General features: G+C 46.0%; 1 protein-coding gene across 3 annotated transcripts in view; it reads left to right on the top strand.

The window, feature by feature from the left end:
- Rapgef4 (Rap guanine nucleotide exchange factor 4) overlaps positions 1-20203 on the top strand; it is a 260347-nt gene that overhangs the window by 176579 nt on the left and 63565 nt on the right. For 2 of the 3 annotated variants that reach the window (XM_057754498.1, XM_057754501.1), the window contains 4 exons: positions 8297-8350; positions 8661-8767; positions 11597-11718; positions 13295-13478. In XM_057754498.1, coding sequence (XP_057610481.1) covers positions 8297-8350; positions 8661-8767; positions 11597-11718; positions 13295-13478 — 467 coding nt within the window. The remainder of the gene's footprint in view (positions 1-8296; positions 8351-8660; positions 8768-11596; positions 11719-13294; positions 13479-20203) is intronic. The other variant, XM_057754500.1, reaches the window with a different exon arrangement.

Raw genomic sequence — 20203 nt, 5'->3', positions numbered from 1 at the left:
TTGCTGGAGTACAAGAAGTCAAAAATCTCCTTAAAAAGAGTTAGAATCAGGGGCTGCAGAGATATCTCAGAGTTAAGAGGACTAGCTCCTCTTGTAGAGGACCCAGGTGTGGTTCCCAAAATGGAAACATGGCAGCTCACCACCCTCTGTAACTCCAGCTCTAGGAGAGTCTAATGCCCTCTTCTGGCTTCTGGGGGCACCAGGCAACAAGTGATACAGGTGAACATTTATACACATAAGAAAGTAAATAAATGAAAGAAAGAAAGAAAGAAAGAAAGAAAGAAAGAAAGAAAGAAAGAAAGAAAGAAAGAAAGAAAGAAAGGAAGAAAGAAAGAAAGAGTTCGAGTCTTGCAACCCCTTCCACTAGACTGTACTGTCTTTATGCTGGTGCTGGGGAGGTGTGAGAGGGCTGGGAAGTGTCTTGTTAGTAGGTGGCCTGTGTCCCCTTCTGTGACTTCCTTTTTTTTGCCATTAGAAGTCATTTTATTGTTACATATTTTTAAACAATAGTATTTGCTTTTACACTAGGTCCCTGAGATATTGAGTCTCAGGTTATTGGTCACCCAAGGAGTGTCAGTTTGGGCTTTATCTTGTGGAGTGGGCCTTAAGTCAAATAAGAGAGGGGTTGATGACTCCCACAAGCACTGTGCCACCATTGCACTGATATATCTTGCAGGCTGGACATCATCATAGACAGATGGTTTGTAGCTCGGTTGGTGAGTACATTTCTCCTTTGGTAGCGTGCTGAATACCTTCCTGTACCCAAGAGAATAGCACATAGTGGGTGAAGGTTCTGTGTAGGCACCACCTCAACCTCTCCATGTTCAATGAATCATGTAGATGTTGTCTTCAACAATGAGCCCTTGCTGTCAGTTTGTGTAGAACAACCTGTAGTCATGGCAACAGCATAACATGGGTTGCTTGGGATTTCATGGGACCACTTTGGCCAACAATTCAGTTATATATAACCCAGTCTCAGGACTGAATGCTTCACTTGATGACAAGAGATGGCCAGTTGGAACTTCTCCCCATTAAGCCACAATTTCACTTAGGCCACCTTTATATATGTATATATTTTAGGAAGCGTCTACTGTATTAAATTTCCATACCATCCCTCAAGTGACCCTTAATTTTAGCTGTCTCTCCCTACATTCTGCCCCAATCCCTAATCCTTGATTCTCACATTCACTACCCCTATCCATACATAATCATTTATTCTATTTCTCTTTCCTAGGGATATCTATCTGTTCTCTCCTTGTTCTCCAGCCCCTTACTCTATATCTAAACTCTGTGGTTCCATGTATTGTAGATTGGTTCTCACTGACTTAACAGCTAATATCCAGATATAAGTGAATGCACACCCTCTTTGTCTTTCTGGATCTGGATTACCTCACCTAGGATGAATTTTTCTAGTTCCATTCATTTACTGGTGAATTTCATGATATCATTTTTTCTAATGGCTACATATTTTTCTAATGGTTACATATACATCATGTAAGTGTACTACATTTTCTTTATTCATCTGTTGAGGGACATTTAGGTTGTTTCCAGTTGCTGGCTATTATGCATAGACCAGCAATGAACATGGTTGAACAAGTATCTCTGTAGTAGGATAAAACTTACTTTAGGTATATGCCTAAAGTATGGTATAACTGGATCTTGATGAAGATTGATTCCTATCTTCCTGAGGAACAGTCACATTGTTTTCCATAGTAACTATATAAATTTGCAGTCCTACCAGCAATGGATGAGTATTCCCCTTACTCCACAGCCTCGATAGCACGAACTTCCAGTCTATGACTTTTACAACTGGTTTTGTGTTTGTTTGTTTGCTTGTTTGTTTGTTTGCTTGTTTTCATTTCATATACTTTTCTTAAACTTCCAGATTATGAGTCTGGAACCTTCCTTTTTAAAATTATTTTTATTGCAGATTTATGCACACATACCATTTTGATCAAATCCACCCTTACTCACCCCCAACTCCTCCTCCATCCTCCTACTCCTATTCTTTCCCAACTCCCTTCCTTGCTTCTCTCCCCATTGAGTCAATTTAGTCCCATCAGGATGTTCAGGGGTCGGGCTATATACTGGAAGGGGATAGGCAGTCTCTCTGGAGCTTTGTTCCAGAAGACAACTTGCTCTGGCTCCAGTCAGTTGCCCAGAGCTTCTCAGCTAGGAGGGAGACTTCATGAGCTCCCACAACTGCCTCTTAGCTTCTGTTCTCCCTCTCAGTTAATGCAGGATGATGGATGCTAAATCCCCCCTCCAGGTGGGCTCAGACTCCAAGGAATCTCTTCCTGGACTGGAGCAGGCCTTTGCTTTGGATAATGCCCTCAGTGTAGTTCAAAATACACTCAGCCCCTCCTTTCCTGAGCCACAACCATGAGAGCCTACTAGGGTTGAAATAAACAAAACACAAAACTACGGGGCCCACCAGAGACTGCTGCCCATCACCAAGGGTTCCTATGAAAACTGATCCGCATTTGGCCTCCAGAAGTTCAGCAGGACCCAAGTTGGAGGACTCCTATCCCTGTGCTGCTTCTGCTACAGGTCGGCTGACCTCGGCTCGTGTGGGAGTGCCTGTCTGTATCTGCAGCTCCCAGACGGTCAGTGTAGATTGCAGCCTCAGCTCTCTGTGCCCAGGACAAGTGATTTCATTTTGCTCAGCCTTCCAGGCTTCTTGTGTCGAAGTGTTTCTCTGTAGACCAGTCTTGAACCAGGAAAGTCTCAGAGGAAGAAAAGCCTCGTAGACAGAGGCCAGAGGAGTCTAGAGATGCTGTTCCCATGGTTTCAGGAGTGGAAAAGTTTGGTTATTTCTGAGTCATGGAATCTGCCTATGTGTCTTAGTCCTGAGTTGTATTTCATCTCTCCAGGACCAGGGTGGTGGTGTGGCGGGCATGGTAAGAACAAAGCAAACATTTCAAAGGCTTGGTTGTATTATTTCAAAATATCAAAACAAGGGACATTAACTTCTAGAAGTGTGTCATTTTCACTAAGAAATTCAATGTTCTTTTCTTTTGCTCGTCAGACATAAGAAAACTGATGGTATTTGAAAGCCACGGCGCTGTAGCGTTTATTTGTGGCCTCAGCTGGACTTGCGGACTGGCGAACCCAGAGAAAGTTCAAGAGCTCATTTAAATTGGGCACGCACTCCATCCTCATCCCTAGTTTAGCCTTTCCCGTTGCTTCCCACACCGTAGGCCTTCATTAAATCTCCGGATCCGGTTGGATGCGACCGCCATGACTTTTCATTGTCCCGGATTGCCAGTGCCTGCTCTGAGCTCCGTGGCCCCATTCTGGCTTGTTATTCTTGTCTCCTCTTGGCTTAAGATGTTGTGTCTTGCAAAGGCTTCTGTGAGCAAACACTTGACTAAAAAGAATCACCCTGTTTTCAAAGGGGCCTGAATATGCTTTTCCTTGAGGCCTATTACAAGGCCTCGTCTACCTCATTATATGCATGTGGGGGTTATTGTGCACCTTGTAATGGAAGCTAAATTCATATTTTTCATCACCTGATTAGTATTTCTGAATTGGCTCGGGTGCCAAAAGGAATATTTTTTCTCTCACTATTTTCCCCTTTCACTGGTAATAGAAACATAATAAAAAGCCGCTGAAAGAGAAACCCCTTCCCTGAGACAAACAAAAACCAATTATGGCTAATCCTGAGGGAAGCCTTCAGGGGAGAGAGCCAAGAAAATGCTGGAGGCTTCTGCCCTTATCTGTCCTTCCTGCCTGCCTTTGAGGATCACATGTTCACAGCCTGGTTTGGACTCCTTCGTGCCCACAGGAATTTCTATCAACTCATGAGAGTGTGCTGAAATGTTCGCTGTTTAATCAGAGGAGACCCATTCCTTGCCCAGCCAGTTCCCTGTGCTGTGTGCATCCTAACTACAGGTCAAAGCAGAGACACAAACTAAGGCATCATTAATGAAGCCCCTGTGCCATACTAACTTCCCATCCGCCTTCCTCTTCGGCACAGAAAATGTACCTGGAGGATACAGGCCAACTAGAGGGCTGGGGTACCGCGCAGTGAGGCTCTGCCCAAGTCTGTGACTGCTGTGACCACCTTGTAGGGCTGGCCCCTCAGGTCACCTCTTTGTCCTTCCCATGCTCTTAAAAGCCGGTGGAGGCATGTTTCCTGGCTCCCCGACCATCAGGCTGGTTTTCTTCCTTTGGTTCTCGCTAATATTGCTATGCTGCTGTTTCTCTCTCTGTGTTTAATCTAGTCTATATAATGAAATAATTGATATAGTAAAATGATTCCCTCATAGCTCTAGTTTCTGTCCAGAGGGAGAATGGCCATGGAGAACCCTGCCTTCCTCTGGACAGTGTGTGGACTGATGGCATCACTGATCATGGCTATGCCGCAAGGGCTCGTTGATGCCCTCCAAGTTCTGGTACCTGGATCAAGGCCTGGTGGCTTTTTCCTTCCTCCTCTGCACTCTTTCCAAAGGCTTTCTTCTGTCAACCTGGGGCTTGGCTGAGTGGATCCGGCTGGTTTCCCCATCTCCCTCTGCCTGTAGAACTCTTCCCCAGCAGAGAGGTCTGTCCCTGATCAGGTCTACAAGTGACTTTTGTCCTCCTGGGTGGACTTCTGTGACATCCTTGCTCTGACACATTCATCTTATCCCCGAGGGATCAGTTCCTCAGTGTAAATGTTTTATTCTTATAAAGTTGCTTTTTAAAAAGTTAATTCGGACTAAGCATGCTACATACTGCCAATGGATATGATTTCAGATAGTAAAAATGATGATTTATTGTTGAAAATGTGTATGACCAAATCTGATACCTGGACCTGGAAGGGATGGCTAGCATGTTGTACCGTTCCAAAGAACTTTGATCAAACAACATACAAAATCTACCAACATGACAGTCAAGACATTTCTAGAAGAAAAGGGTTGGTGACGGAGGCTGTGGTGGTGTTGATGGTAGATGCTGAGGTGGAGGTGGTGGTAACTGAACTTATGATCCTGATCCTATGGTGTAGACACTAGAGTAAGCTATAAATAGATTGAACTACCAGCAATCCCAGAGAGTAGCAATATGAGCTCAGGCAAGCCCGTACACACCACTGGCCTTAGTGTTCTCAGTGAAAAAGAAAGTGATGGTAAAATGAGGAGCTAGCATGGACAAAGGAGTGTGGTAGACACATGCAACCCTGTCTCTAGGGCAGGGTTTCCTACTTGACTACTTTATAATAATAACCATGTTATGTCTATCCTCCTAACTATTCACAAAATACAATTGTTATCCTTATTTCTCTGTAACACAGCCATGGTGAAATTTACTTGAACAACAAAAGCAAACAAACTGGAAATGAGTAGACAGACCCAAAAGCAATGTAGTCACACTGGCCACGTAGGGGACCCTGAGCAGACCTTCACCAGTGATGGTTTCCCAGGGACCCTGCCTGCCTGTCTCAAGTCTGTTTATATCACCACTCACAGCCAGGCGCTGGCCCTTTCTCAAACCTCCTGAGCGAACGCAGTATACCCTTCTAAGTCCTGTTCTCTGAAGAGAACCCTTTCCATGTTTCCCTGCATGTGTCCCTCCCAGACTTTATTTAAATAAAGGGAAATCCTCTCCCCCAAAGCACCCATTCATGGTGTCGCCCCAAACCTGACGTTTCTGAGGTGGAGAAGGTTTTGAGAACCTTGCTTTTCAACAGATGGAACAGCCTCCTGGCCCTGGAACTGGTGCCAGGATTGTCCAGCTGAGCGAACCTTGTATGCATTCTGTACCTTTAGAAGTCACAGATCAAAGGGAGGGTTCTGGTTGAAGCCTGATGCATCGCCCTGCTTTAGTAATACTTCCTTCTCAAGGTTCCAAGGAATTAAAAAAAAGTCATTGAAGTTAACTAAACTAGGTACCACTTGTTAGTATTTTGTTAAAATATAGAAAGAAGCAACTAAAAATATCTCGAATCTTTGAATAGTTTCATTCAGCTCACCAGGAGCAAACATTTATCAGTGATCCTCAGTTTGGGCCTCCTCTTGACCTCCAGCGTGGCCAGCTTCTCAGAGACAAACTGATAAATGTCAGCTTTCCATGGGGCAGGGTCTGGAAAACAACCCCACCTCCCTCTGCTCTAGAACTCTTCTTCTATAACGGGAAGAAGGGATGGGTCCTAGCATCGTTTTCTGGAATAACCAGCAGTTTTTACAGTTAGACCTGTAACCAGGAAGCCTTGCAGGTGTATGAAACCACCCGTGTTTAGTGTAGACAGGATCACTGGAGCATCACTGGAGCTGAAGTTCATAACTGGGAAGTTCACAGCCAGCTTCAGATGTGTGTTTCCAGGGACCTGACAGACGATAGCCCTGCTTCCCTGACAGGCCAATGTTCTGGGTTAAGCACGGGAGTTTCATGGTCTCACAGCCTCTCGCCCATCAGCAGCTCTACTGTAAAGAACACAGGAGCCGGCAGGGCTCACTATTTTGAATTACACCACACTGACATCCTTTGGTCTATGCTTGTTCTAAGTGGCGTGCTGCCGACACACCGTTCATTTCAGTGGGTGGGGTCTGCCGGATGCCAATCACAGGAAGAAAATGTTGAAATGGGTGAGTTCAAGGAGACACAGTCTTAGAAGCAAATCTATGACTCATCTCTGCCGGTTTTTAAAGTTCAGTTTTCTTTACCCCTTTAACTCTTTTATAATGCTAAAAGCACCAGCCCGTCCCATTGCCATTGATAAAAGGCAAATATAATGTTCATGTGTGTATATTCACATTGAGGTTTAAAACGTTTCTTAAAACCACGAGTGACCTTCACCTCCCTCAGTGGTTAAGTGTTTTAAATGAGAAGTAGAAATGAACTCACCAATGTATTTTCGCTGTAATTAACTCCTATTCGCAAAAGGCAGGAAGGTGTTGCTATACATTGTTTTAATCTTTATGTCAGTGTTTGGGGGCCGCCATAACAAACTGTCACTCACTGAGATAATCAAATCAATGAGCCCTCCCTGCTGTGATCCAGACCTCTAGTGTAAGCCTCTGGGTTAAAATGGAGGCTCAACAAGATCATGCTGCTTTTGGAGACTCAATGGGGGCTCTTTTTTTCCCTTGTCTGTTCCCCTGGGGAGACTCCTGTGCTTTTGGATCCTGGCCTTTTCCAGCTTCAAGGCCCCTGAGTCGCCAACTCCTTCTCTTTCTGCTGTTGGGTGCTGACTCTGCCTTTCCTTCTCGCATCCGATAACACAACCCTCAGAAACACCAGGCTGTTCTCCACATTGTATCACCACGCCCACAGCATCCTTTTGCCATGTAACCCCATACGCGCAGGTTCTGGGCATAAAGATGTGTGCATCTTTGGGGGATGTAGGTAAGGAGCCCCAGACTACTAACGCTCCAAGGGAATCAGATCAAATCAAATCATGCTATTCAAACGTGTCACAAACAACATTGTATCCGAGTCTTCCACCACCTTTTAACATTGTATCCATGACTCGGCTACCACCTTTTAGCATTGTATCCATGACTCTTCCACCACCTTTGACCTGACACATTTGGAAAAGTCATTGTTAAACATGTGAGATAATGAAGTGGGGGGGAGGTATAGAAACTGGACTTCTCCACTGTTTCAGATGCAGCACATCCATCCACAGAATGTGTTCCATCTGAAGAGTGCCGGCTAGGTCCTGGAGCTAATCTGACTGGCATAGACTCTTGAAGGCTGCAGTTTTCTCAGGAAAGAGACGCACACCAGCTGCCTCCCTCCCTTGGGTTCTAGGAGTTTAAGTGCAGGAAGCTACATGTGAAAATAACAACGAACAAACAAACAAACAATAAAACAAACAAACAAACAAACAAAAACACCTCCGTGAAAGAGTCTTAACTGCACAAGAGAACAGAGAACGGAGCATTCCCACCCCAAATCAATACTTTATCCACAGCCCAGGGCAGGTCACTGTAACCTCTGACTGTTTACCTTGTTTGCTTTCTCCCTGCTCTGGTGTTTGTTATGCTTCAACCAGCTGCCTTTTCCCTTCTCATTGAGCCTATAAACATTGAATCATTCCTGTTTGGTTCTTTTCTTTCATTTTTTAAAAACAATTTATATTTAAATGTTGGCAAACTGAATGGTCCAATTTTGCCCTTTGAATGCCTGTGCATTCAAGTTCTTTAGGAGGTCTCTCTCTCTCTCTCTCTCTCTCTCTCTCTCTCTCTCTCTCTCTCTCTTTAAATTCTATTTTGAGTTTCATAAAAATTGGTGTTTCTTATTATCCCCAACCCATAATTTTCTTTACTGAATTTTTTTGTTTAATTTTCTTTTGCCTTAACATTTTATTTTTCAGACACCTCTCATTGAACCTCACGTTCCTCTCCGTCCTGCTAACACCATTACCAAGGTAATGGGACGTAGGTGGGTTGATGAGCCATCCAAGCTCGCTTCTTAAGTACCACTGGAGGTGGTTCCTGTGTCAGAACGTCCAGTCAAAGCCCCTCAGAGCCACTTCCCAGAGTCAATAAATATGCAGCATGTCTCAGTTCTCGACATAACAGTGACATGTCTCATGAGTGAACAATGTAAATATGTATGAGTGAGTTGTGTTTTTCTATCCGGACTCTGATTAGAAAGCAGTTTAAGAATTCACCAGGTCTACTCCCTTCCATAAACTCTCCTTTCCCCTCTTCTCCTCCCATCTGATTAAAACCCAGGTTCCTTCAGAGAAGATCCTCCGAGCTGGGAAAATCTTACGAATTGCCATTCTCTCTCGAGCACCCCACATGATAAGAGACAGAAAATACCACCTAAAGACGTACAGGTATGTTTGTTCATCCTCACGGCTTGGCCCCTCCAATTCATGTTTTATAAAAGTGGGACAGATAACCTAGTATAAACCCCGGGGTTCCAGCCTATGCTTGCTTTAGCCCCCCAACACTGCAGGCTGATATGTGCAGGCATGAACAAAGAGCAGGAGCCCCTGTGTTTTTTGCCAGCAACTTTTGGTGGCCCTACTAAGTTCAGCTAGCACTCACACAGTTCTTACACGCTAAGGGTGACACCACGCCACTTCCCTCATGGGATCGTGAAGTTTATCTCCACCACATCCCTTCCAGAAAGGCGTATCTGGGTATGTGTTCATTTCTCAGATGACAAAACTGACCCCGGGCAAAGAGAGCAAATAATGTCTCTTCACTAAGTCCTGTGTCCAGGGAGCACACAAGCAAGTTTTACACCAAGTATGGTTGATCTCTAAATTCAGTGATTTTTTTTTTAATTTTTAAGACATGGTGTTACAAGCTCTAAGGATACGGAAGTGAACAAAATATATATAATCTTTTATGGAGTTTGTTTTTTAGTGACGTTTTATTTTAGTAAGCTATTTAACCTGGCAGGGGGCGGGGTGTGTGCTTGCTGAAGCTGTCGGAGGACACTGGGTGACCTGCTCAGTCTCTGTCCATCTTATTCCTCACTAGACCTGGAGCTGGGCTGGCAACCAGAAAGCCCCCAGTATTTCTTGTCTCTTCCTGTCACAGCACCGGAGTGACAGGCATGTGCCTGGCCACACCTCGCTTTTTACACTGGCAATTCAAACTCAGGTCCTCACGCTTGTGGGGCAGATGCCCACTGAGCCGGCTGCCCAGAGCCACATTTTCACCGCCTCTTCCAGAGTCTCAATCTTGTTCTGCAGCCCTCAACGTTAATTGGCCTGGACTCTGTGGCTCATGCAGCATAGTTCTAAGGAAAGTCAAGATTTAAAACAAAGCCAAACAAAACTAAAACACGTGTGCTACCTGTCCCCAGGGTTCAACCCCGTTAGCCCTTCAGCTCTTTTGCTTTAGATGGACCTTAAAAGCTCACATGGCTGAAAAGATCTTTGGTTGAATGTTTTAGTTTTTTTTTTTTTTTCCGTTAAAATGTGAGTGTGCTCGCCCAACGATTGACTCGTGTTGGGGAAATTCCATTAAATATGTCGTGTTTGGTGACACATCCTGGAAACGGGAAGTCAGAAACTGATCTCTTCCTGATGCCATCCTGCGGAGACTTAAATCCCTGACACGGAGGTGTTATGTCTGCTCCACACCCTATGACATAAGTTAATGATCTGTTGGTGATGACCAGTGGGCTCCACTGGAAGCCATGGGCACGGTTTCTTCTGCAGCAGCAGTCTGAGTTCTTGCCCCAGATCTGTGCTGGCGAGCTCCACCTCCTCCCTCCTGCTCTTTATCTCATTGTGTGTCTGCTTCAGTATCAGAGAGTTGAGGCCCTGCCAGATCCAGTGTCATCCCAGTGACCACTATGCTAGAGTGGATGACAGTCGGTTCTGATTAGGTGTCATTTAGCGGAAATGATACCCAGGAACTCTGCTATGTGCCCCTGTTGTGCATTCTGGCTCCAAAGTCCCTGTGCCTTTCCTAGAAATTCAATGCTCTGAATCAGCTTTGTCACTTTTTTTAAAAGAGCAATCATTGAATTAAAAGCCAAATAAAATTGATTTCTATACTTTTATAAGAACTTTTCCACTAATAATCTACCAAATTATAAGAGAAATGTTTGTTTTGTATGTTTAGCTCAGAAGTATTTGGTTACTTCAGAGTTAAGATGTAGGTGTTTCTTCACCCTTGGAAGTTGTGACGGATGAGTAGAGCTGGCCTTCTCAACCGTCCTTTCTGGGTCAGGGTCACTGCATCCCAAGAGCTGATAGATTTCCAAGATTCTAGAATATTGGAACTGGAGAAGGCCTGCAAGGCCATCACTTGTTCTTCCCTTAACCGTACAGAGAAGGAAACAGAACCAGAGGGATGGTCAAAGTCACATGGTTAATAAGTAGAAAACTTGATAACTCTACCACTTCAAGATTTTTCCCAGTGGCCCGGGACAAGGAATCTGCTTCAGTTTATGCTAGAGTTCTTCAGGTTTGGCCCCCGCCTCTGCTCATCCCCAGAGGCGGTCCCGTTCTTGGCCTGCCAAGGGAGGCAACCAATGAATCAGGCCCAGCTGCAGGCCGCCATCTGCTCTGAGCCTCGCTGCCCTATTCCACTGTCCCTTGAGATTTGTCCCTAGGACTTCAGGACTGCACTTTCCCCCTCCTACACACACGTAACTAACACCTGCCCTGTTTTCTCACCTCCCTCAGAGTTTCCTAATACATAAGTGTATAATTGTGTATCTCCTAACTAACACACATAGCCTGTCTACCCACACCAGGGGACAGCTTTGGGACTAACACATGGCTGTACAGGGAGCATCTGGTGTTGTTAGAAGGCAGATTCTGTGGACACGTTAATGCTCATGACACAGAACTTTTTCGGAAAGATTTGCATTGCTAATTGCTTATTTCTCACAGCAGCCCTCGCCCTGAGCTGTCCCAGGGCCAGCTCACAATGTTAGACTTAGAAGAAAGGGTAATGTTTTCCCTCCAGCAGCCCTTTGAGTAGCTTGGTGCTCTGTCTTCTGGTGTTCTTTTATTTACACGACCCTGCTTAGATGGTTGGTGCAAGAGCCTAAGGCTATATCCCTTAAAAAAATGCTTTCTTTGCCTTGATACCGCTTATGGTACCACGCTTTTCGGAAGGTTCTCCTCTTGAAGGCTGTCTCCCACTCTCTCCGCAAAGGGGTGACTTTTCCATCCTCCGTGTCACCCCTTTAGACAATGCTGTGTCGGGACTGAACTGGTAGACTGGATGACACAGCAAACGTCCTGCGTTCACTCCCGCACTCAAGCTGTTGGCATGTGGCAGGTCTTGCTGGAAGACGGTGTCCTCAACCACGGTAAGATGGGCCCCAGGCTCTGCAAAACTCTCAAGTCATGAGAAGTGTATTGCCCTGGGTAAGCTACTGCTGCATTCCCAAAGGGGCAAGAGAGAATGATGATCTCCTTAAGGAACCACCAAGCTAGCATCTTCATTTAGCGATACAAATGCGGCGAGCGGATGCTATTGATTGCCACGTTCCACCACTGTACCTTCCTAACTTCCGAGACCGAAGGAAAGGAAAATGAAATTGCAACCAGAGTGCATCAGCTCCAATTATGTTTATTAGTTTGCATTCATGGTTCATTGATGGTGTGATTAGACTCCAAGCATTGCACCGCGGTCCTGAGGCAGGCGCAGGATGAAAGAGCAATGGAATGTGTGGCCGGACTGATGACATGAGAGTCAGTAATGAATTCAGAAGCTGCCTTTTCACTGCGCCACTGTCTGGGAGAGCCGATTTGTATCCCCGCCGGATGGCCATGTGTAAAATCAGAGCTGTGCACTGCAATTGCAGTCTCTAGTAACTGTGGCAGCTCTCGCTGAACAGAAGAGCTATTCAGTGCCAGGGTGTGACTGCCGCTGAACTGCTCACACCACTTGCTTAAGCCTACTTTTCTAAACGTGAAAATATTCAAATCAGCCGTTTCATCCGCCAGCACCTGGGAACGTGGGAGAAAGATGTCCATTGCGCACCTGGGGCTCTTGCTCAAAGCAGATTCCAACTTTGCAGGTCTGGGATGGGTTCTAAGCACCTTGTTCTGCAATAAATGCCCGCGTGTTGCTGCCATCCCTATTTCGGGGATCTGCCAGGGTCTACCACTTTTCTTTGTCTTTTTATCTTGACGGTCCGTGCTATAGAGGGACTAAATGATTTCCAGACATTTAGATGAGGGGTTCTAGCCCAGTCCACCTTCTTTTCTAACAGAGACCTAAATCTTATTGACCACTTGGTTAGAATGTGTGAGTTCCTGGGTCTGAGTTCCCCGGCTTTGCCAAAAGAAAGTGAGGGAATAGCTTTCTGGAAACCGAAACTAGAAAAAAATGACCACCAATTCCTTCGAGGCGTCTATGGCCTGGAAGCTTGGTCTTCTTGGCTTTGTTCAGATCTTTGTGTTCTTGTAAACCTTTTTTCCCCCTCCAAGTGGGGAGAGAACTGTGTCTTAACGGGTACATAGAGCAATGAAAGCCTAAGTTCTGACCTCCCAAAGGAATGCCTCTTGTAAGACTGCACTCCCAAAGCCGTTACGCAAGCAAGCACTGACAGTGAGTTTACCAGTTTGGGACTCACGCCCCACACTGTAGAAAATGCCACCAAGGCATTGCGTGCTCATTCTATAAAAGCTGGCAGGTGCCCACAGGAGGCGCAGAGAGGCAAAATTGGGTGGGTCCAGGAGACTGTGGCTCAGATGACTGTAGACGGACAGCTGGGCTTCTAGCTGCCCCGCCTGAGTGAGGTGGAGTTCGAAGGACTCGGGCTCCCAACTGAGCCGCTGCATGGCTGTCCTGCAGGACTGCGGCCCTGTACTCCTGCCAGTGAGCTGTGGGTCATAGCTTCAAGCCCCGGCTGACCCTGGCCTCTATGTTTCCCACAGTGGACCAGGAGCGCCATTTCCAAGACAAATATTTATTTTATCGATTTCTGGATGACGAGCACGAGGATGCCCCTTTGCCTACTGAGGAGGAGAAGAAGGAGTGTGATGAGGAGCTCCAGGACACCATGCTGCTGCTGTCTCAGATGGGCCCCGATGCCCACATGAGGATGATCCTGCGCAAACCGTAAGTGGGAGCTCGCGGCTCGCCTGGCTGTCCTGGGCCTCCGCAGGCACATCCGGGGAGGGGTGCAGGCTGGTGGCAAAAGTCCTGGTCATCCCTCACGTCAGAGGAAGGATGACTAAGGGGTGATACCACAGTGGCGTTTGTCTCTGCTTTATTTTAAACTTCAATCCCCTCCCCAAACTCCACTGTCCACTCATGTGAGTTTAAACTATATATCTTTAGCAGGTGACTCAGGCTATCAAACCAGAGCACCCATACTAATGGCCTTTGCCAATGGCAAGCAGAAACTGTTCTGCTTCTATGCCAGACTGAGGCAGCCCCATTTTTCATAGTTCTAGAGGGCAAGTGTCCCATGCCCGTGTTACGTTCTTTCATCCATTAAATCATTCATTCCTTCTTTTGGTAAAACTCCTTCATGGCCGCCATTCAGTCAGTGAGGCAGCCGGAAGCCCCCTTGTCTGCCACAGCTGACCACAAGCTGACAATGACAACCTTGAGGTTTTTAATTAGGTCAAAGAAGAAAAGTGTGAAGCCCCTGTTAGATCCCAGACATTCTGCTATTGCTCCAAGGCCCACAAAGTGCACGGCCGCTCCCAGTCTTCCTCAGGGAAACCTTTGCAGTTGATGTGGTTTGGCGCTAGATTGGGAAACCCCACACACAGGCTTCTACTTTCATGCTGGAAACGAAGCCCCCTCCACCGTACAGCCAGTGCCAGGCGGCTATGGATGCCAACCCTGAACTACTAGCTCGGCCGACCTTCCTTTATGCTCGGGTCTCTGCAAGAACATTCGATTTTACATCTGCTATGTCCACTGGGCACTTTCCAAGCGAGAGCTGCCCCTCAGACGGACTTCCCCAGCAACTGCCCCTTGGACCAGTTCACAATGGCCTCTGAGGGCAGCTTTATCTCCTTCCCCCAGGACTCTTTCACTTTCACTGGCCCATACTCCAGGCTGCATGGGCTTTTCAACACATGTCATTTTTGTCACACCGTGTCCCCTTTGTCCAAACTCTCTCTTGGGGCTTAATCTTCTACACAGAGCATTTCAAAGGCTTTTCCCTCATCCCAGCCGGTACTATCATCCTTAACTCTAGAACCATGGTTTTCAGCTCTTTCAGCCTCAATCCCCTTTCTTCAAACAGAAATTGAATAGAAGGATCCAAAATATCAAATAGAAAAGCCAAAGCTGCACCGACCTAAGCAGGAGTGGGGTCCAAGGAAGCTGCCCAGCCAATTTGTGCTCTGTCTGCCCTGCAGGATCATGGGGAGGACGGCCGAGGGCACAAGAATTCCCCAGGGCTGTGGAAATCAAATAAATAATGGCCTCAGAAACCACATTTTCTTTCCAGGCAGACTGTTTCCCTTCCTCTTGACCAGTTCGTTCATCATCTGTCCTTCTTCATCTCTCCTGGCTTCCTCCCTCCCTCCCTCCCTCCCTCCCTCCCTCCCTCCCTCCCTCCCTCTCTCTCTCTCTCTCTCTCTCTCTCTCTCTCTCTCTCCTGTTTTCCTTGCTGTCACATTCATTCCAGCCGCCATCATTCTGAGCTTCTGAGTCCGGCTGAGGCAGACCCTAAGGCATCTGGAAATGCATGGGGATGTTTGGGTTGTCAGAACACGAGTGGACACACAGGCTGTTGGCATCCGTTGAACGGAGGTGAAGACTCTAGGGATACTAAAGGCATCCAATGTCAAGGATCCCTGCCACATTTGCCCTGCACATTTGCTTTCTCGCCCACCGAGAAGCAGCCAGACACTGGGAGTCAGTGAAAGGCAATCGCACAGTGCCAGTTTTCTTCATTAACCCCTTGTTCGCCAGCACTTCTTGACCACCTAACTTGTTCTGAATGCTGTGGAGTTGAGTTAAGCAGGAACATGAGGGTATTCCTTCTTTCTGGAGCTCTGTGTGAGCCGAAGATAGCTCGAGACCCATGAGCAAGGATGCAATCAGGGCTGTACGACATCCTATAATGGACAAGGGAGTGTGTTAGCATCCTATACAGTGAAGAGGGGTTTCCCGAGTGTGAAATAGTCAGGCTATGTATCTGTCTTAGATGAGGTTTCTATTGCTGTGAAGAGATACAATGACAACTCTTATAAAGGAAAACATTTAATTGGGGTGTCTTATAGTTTCAGAGGTTTAGTCCATTATCATCATGGTGGGATGTAGCAGCATGCAGATAGACATGGTTCTGGGGAGGGAACTGAGATCCTTCTACATTTTGATCCGCAGGCAGCAGGAAACGAATGATGTCACCGGGTGTAGCTTGACATAGACCTCTCAAAGCCTGCCCCCACAATTAGACACTCCCTCTAACAAGGCCATACTTACTCCAACAAAGCCATACCTCCTAATGGTGCCACTCCCTGTCAGGGCCATTTTCTTTCAGACCACCACAGTCCCCAACAAGGAAGCCATCAATAAACATTTTTGAGTGACTGAGTGAGTTCAGAGGCCCTGCCAAGCCTCCCTCAGCTCTTTCTTGCCATTGAATTCACTAAGACTTCTCTTTAAGCGCTTACCAAGTGGATTAAAATGTAGAAAGAGTAACTTCTCCTTTGAGGAGTCTGTAAGCCAATGAGAGAAGCAATCCCAAGTTAGAGTCAAATGGGACAGACATTTATTGAGCACGTGCTGTATGCTTGAGACTTCTTGCCTAGGTTTCATGAGTCATCCCTAGAAATAGGGTCCACTGGTCTAGCACGTGTAAGTGAAGCTATGAGTTCACTTCCCAGCATCCCCAAGGAGAGATGGTGCTGTTCCCATTTTTGTCCACAATCCAATGAATTGCATGAACCCCAGATACTCAAGTCTTCAAGAAACATTGATTCCCCAAACTTGGCTGTGGTTGACCTCTGGCTATTGAACAGCAGGTTTGCACTTGGTGTTGTGGCACAGGCCTTGGGTCTGAGCACTCGAGAGGCTTAGGAAGGAAGATTTGGAGCTGGAGGCTATCTTGGGCAACATAGCAAATTTCAGATCAGTTTCGATTACATACGAGGATTCTGTCTCAAAAAAAAAAAAAGCAATCACTGATAGTCCAAGATGTATTACTTGGGGATTTTCTTCGCATCTTCCTAGCATTTTTTTTTTTCTGAATTTGACAGTCATTGGGATTGGACTGGCAATGCTTCCTTAGGCTTATGTACTTTCTTCCTGTTTGAATGACAGCTCTTAAGGATGGGAAAGTGAAAAATAAGGAATCTAATTTTGTGAGATAGACACTCAAGTTCTAAACACACACACACACACACACTCCCCCCTCCGTTTATTGGTTAGTTATTTTTCAATTTTCTAGTAATCTTTGGTAATCTCACTTGATTCTATTTAAGAGGAAAGAAAAGAAGCAAATTTGATCAAGAATCATCCGCACCCAGTCTGTTCTTGAAGGGACCGACGAAGCACTTTGCTCTTGGAGACTAAGGCCATCTCTGTGGGTCCTGGGGCAGTTGGCCCTTATGGCCCAAACCGCCTAGTAACTGAGAAACGCGGAGCCACGGCATGTGTTGGCTGTATGTCAGCAGGGCCAAGACCCCCAGTTTTTGAACTCAGCACAGCTGCACTTGTGATAGTCACCACTGCCAGAGAGGTTGCAGAACTCTGATAATTACTGGGAAAGAAATAACACAATATTCTTTGATGAGAAGATTACTTTGAGAATTTGATTGTATAATGAAGATGTTGCTTTGAAAGGTACTTCCCATTGTTCTGAGGCTGAGACTCGCTAGCTTAAAAAAAAAGTGTCACTTGTTTTGACAGGCTACTTAGAAAAATTCTCTGTTTATTACATTAACTGCAGCATTTTAACTGTCAAACTATGAAAGAGTGTTCCGCAGTTTAAAAAACAGAACAGAGCTTTAGGGGGATTTTTTTTTTTTTTTTTGGCACACTCTTGTTGCTATTGGTATTGAAAGAAAAAAAAACATACATTCTGAATGTGAAATTAGCTTTTTATGTGGTGGCAGACAGAGTGGCTCACAATGCCCATCGTGGTTGCGCAGGTGTGGACCTGCGTGGCATTTGGGGGCAAATGCTGCAGAACGGTGACAAGCTGACAGTGCTGTTGTTGTAGCGTTGAGACAGGGCCATCAAACACAAATGAACTCTCAGGGCTTATTGTTTTGACTTCGCTTTGTTTATAAGCCTGAATGCAGGAGGTTACTCTGCGCACACAGATACAGCAGAGTGCTTCCTCGCGGATGTGGGCATTTGGGTACAACTGAAGCAGGCACTTTGGATAGGAAGCCGTGGGCCAAAAGATACAGAGATGGCCAGGTGGATACCATACTGTAAAAGGTGGACCCACCTGGAAACAAAGAGGCTTCACGGACGCAGGATTCTCCTGCCATCAAGCCTTCCGGCTCCCTCCATGAAGAGGGGGACACTGTGTCCCACTCTTTACAGGGGTCTCATGGAGGCCTGCCTGCACTTTGTTTTGAGAAGATTGTATTTCTCAAATCTCATTCGAGTTATGCACTTCTGGAACTTCCTAAAAAAGAAATCCACTGAGCCTGGAAAGAGCGGGGGCGGGGAGGACAGCACAGGAAAATTAGATTGCCATATCGAAAGATGTTAGCATGTTCTGCTGTCTTCCAAATGGGCCTGAAATTCATAAACTGCAATTCACTTATTTTATGCGATCAGTGAAAGGTTTTAGGCATCTGAGTCTGAAAAGCAAATGAGCACTGGGAAGAGGAAAAGGCTGTCCACCCGTGCCAATTGGTGGCCCTAATGCCCAATAGCCCTGCCAACTAGATGCTCTATACATTTGTTAGGGGGACAGCAGGGGGCTGTGTGCTTTTTCTTAATTAGCAAAACTTGTCTTTTAAAATATTTATTATGATTATGATTATTATATTAGTGGTGGTGGTGGTGGTGTGTGTGTGTGTCAGGTGTCTACAAAGGCCAGAAGAGGGTATTGGATTCCCTGTGGGTTGCCTGATGTTAGTACTGGGAACTGAACTGAGGTCTTCTTGAACAGTAGAAAACCCTCTTAACCACCGAACCATCTCTCCATCCCCACTTGTCTTAACTGGATCTTTCTTTGTCCAGACTGTTTCTGAGGATATGAAGTTTGAAATCCTAATATTTTAGGAAGGTATCTTTTACTCTGTAGATCTCAGATTCTCCAGTTAAAAGTCATTGGTGGTTTTCACTTCTGGAGAGGATGTAATCTCCAGGAGAATGTTCACCATCGGACAGTTCATCTCCACATGGTGCTCAGAGGAGAGAGGAAGCCTGAGCCCAGGAGCCAAAGCTGGGAAACAGGATGCACTGTGGACCCTTCCCACAGTGAACCCTTCGGTGCTCAGCGTACAGCCTCTCTTCTTATTGCAAAGGTCGCTGTGACCTTATTGAAAGCTCAGAGAGTGGACCTGCGTAAGTGATTCCGCTAAGTGGGTCATTTCTGGAGTTTAGAATTACATACCTGTAGAACAGCAGTGTGCTATGTTCTGTTCATGTCTGCATACCCAAGAGAGTACACTGAAGTGTGTGTGTGTGTGTGTGTGTGTTCAGATACCTGTAGAGGCCAGAGAAGATACTGGGTTCTCTGTGGGTTGCCTGATGTGGTACTGGGAACTGAACTGAGACTGGTCCAGGGCAGCAGTGCTATAGCTCAACACTTACACATTTGGGTTCCTGGTAAGATTAGCTCAAGTTTTTAATCACTTCCTGTTGTTCAAGCTGATCTCTTTGTTGTAGAAAATCTGGAAACTACCAGGAGTTTCAAAAGAATCCATAGAACCGGTAGTCCTATCTCCCAGATATAAAATTGTGATTAGTATTTTGGGAGCTAGCTATCTGGTGATTTTCAAGCCTTTCTCCTTCTCCTCCTCCTCCTCCTCCTCCTCCTCCTCCTCCTCCTCCTCCTCCTCCTCCCTCCTCCTCCTCCTTCTTCTTCTCCTTCTCCTTCTTCTTCCTTTTGTCCTCCTCCTTCTCCTTGTCCTCCTCCTCTCCCTCCTCCTCCTCCTCTTCCTTCTTCTACAACTAATGGTATGAGGATCTTTAAGACTGGGATTTTTATGGTATGAAATGTGCTATCTGACCTCTGAATGTCCCTGCGTGCATTCATTTTGTGGTGGGTACCGGTGTAGGTTGATTCTCTGCTTCTTAGGAGCAGTAAAGGCTATTATTGCCTTGGTGTTCTTCCTCTCAGAACAGAAAAGAAGCTTCCAGCCAGGTAGGGGCACAAGCATAGGGGTGGGCCAGAAACCTGCTCGGAAAATACAGAGCTGCCGGATGTTTAAGGAGTTCCCGGACCAGGCACAGAGTTAAGCTAGTCAGATGAAGGAAGGCCAGTTATGCCATCTTTGGACATTAGAAGGAATTTGCATTCTTTTCAGGGAACCACGGAAGAGCATAAACGGACGATGTGAATGGTCAGTTATGCACCATATTGACGTCTCTGAAGTTGACAACTATAGCGACCGTAGAGAATGGACTAGACGGGCCAAGACTGAGAGCAGCTAGATGTTTGTATAAGATTAAAATTAATGGTTTTTGGAGAACTTAGTGATACCATTTGAAATACATGCATGCAATCCAAGAGCCTGCTAAATAACTTGTCAGTAACATGGAGCACGAGAGCCAGGAGTCTATTCTCACAAATTTGCCGCCACGCATCCAACATCTCTTGGGTGCAAATCTCAAAATTTTAATAATGCCTGCTAACCCTCTCCCTCCTTTCCAAGGGCTTGTAAATGGAAATACAAATGCAATTGCAC

This window comes from Chionomys nivalis, chromosome 22 (genome assembly GCF_950005125.1).
Source record: "Chionomys nivalis chromosome 22, mChiNiv1.1, whole genome shotgun sequence".
Classification (NCBI taxonomy): domain Eukaryota; kingdom Metazoa; phylum Chordata; class Mammalia; order Rodentia; family Cricetidae; genus Chionomys; species Chionomys nivalis.
This window is presented reverse-complemented; position numbering and strand designations above follow the sequence as displayed.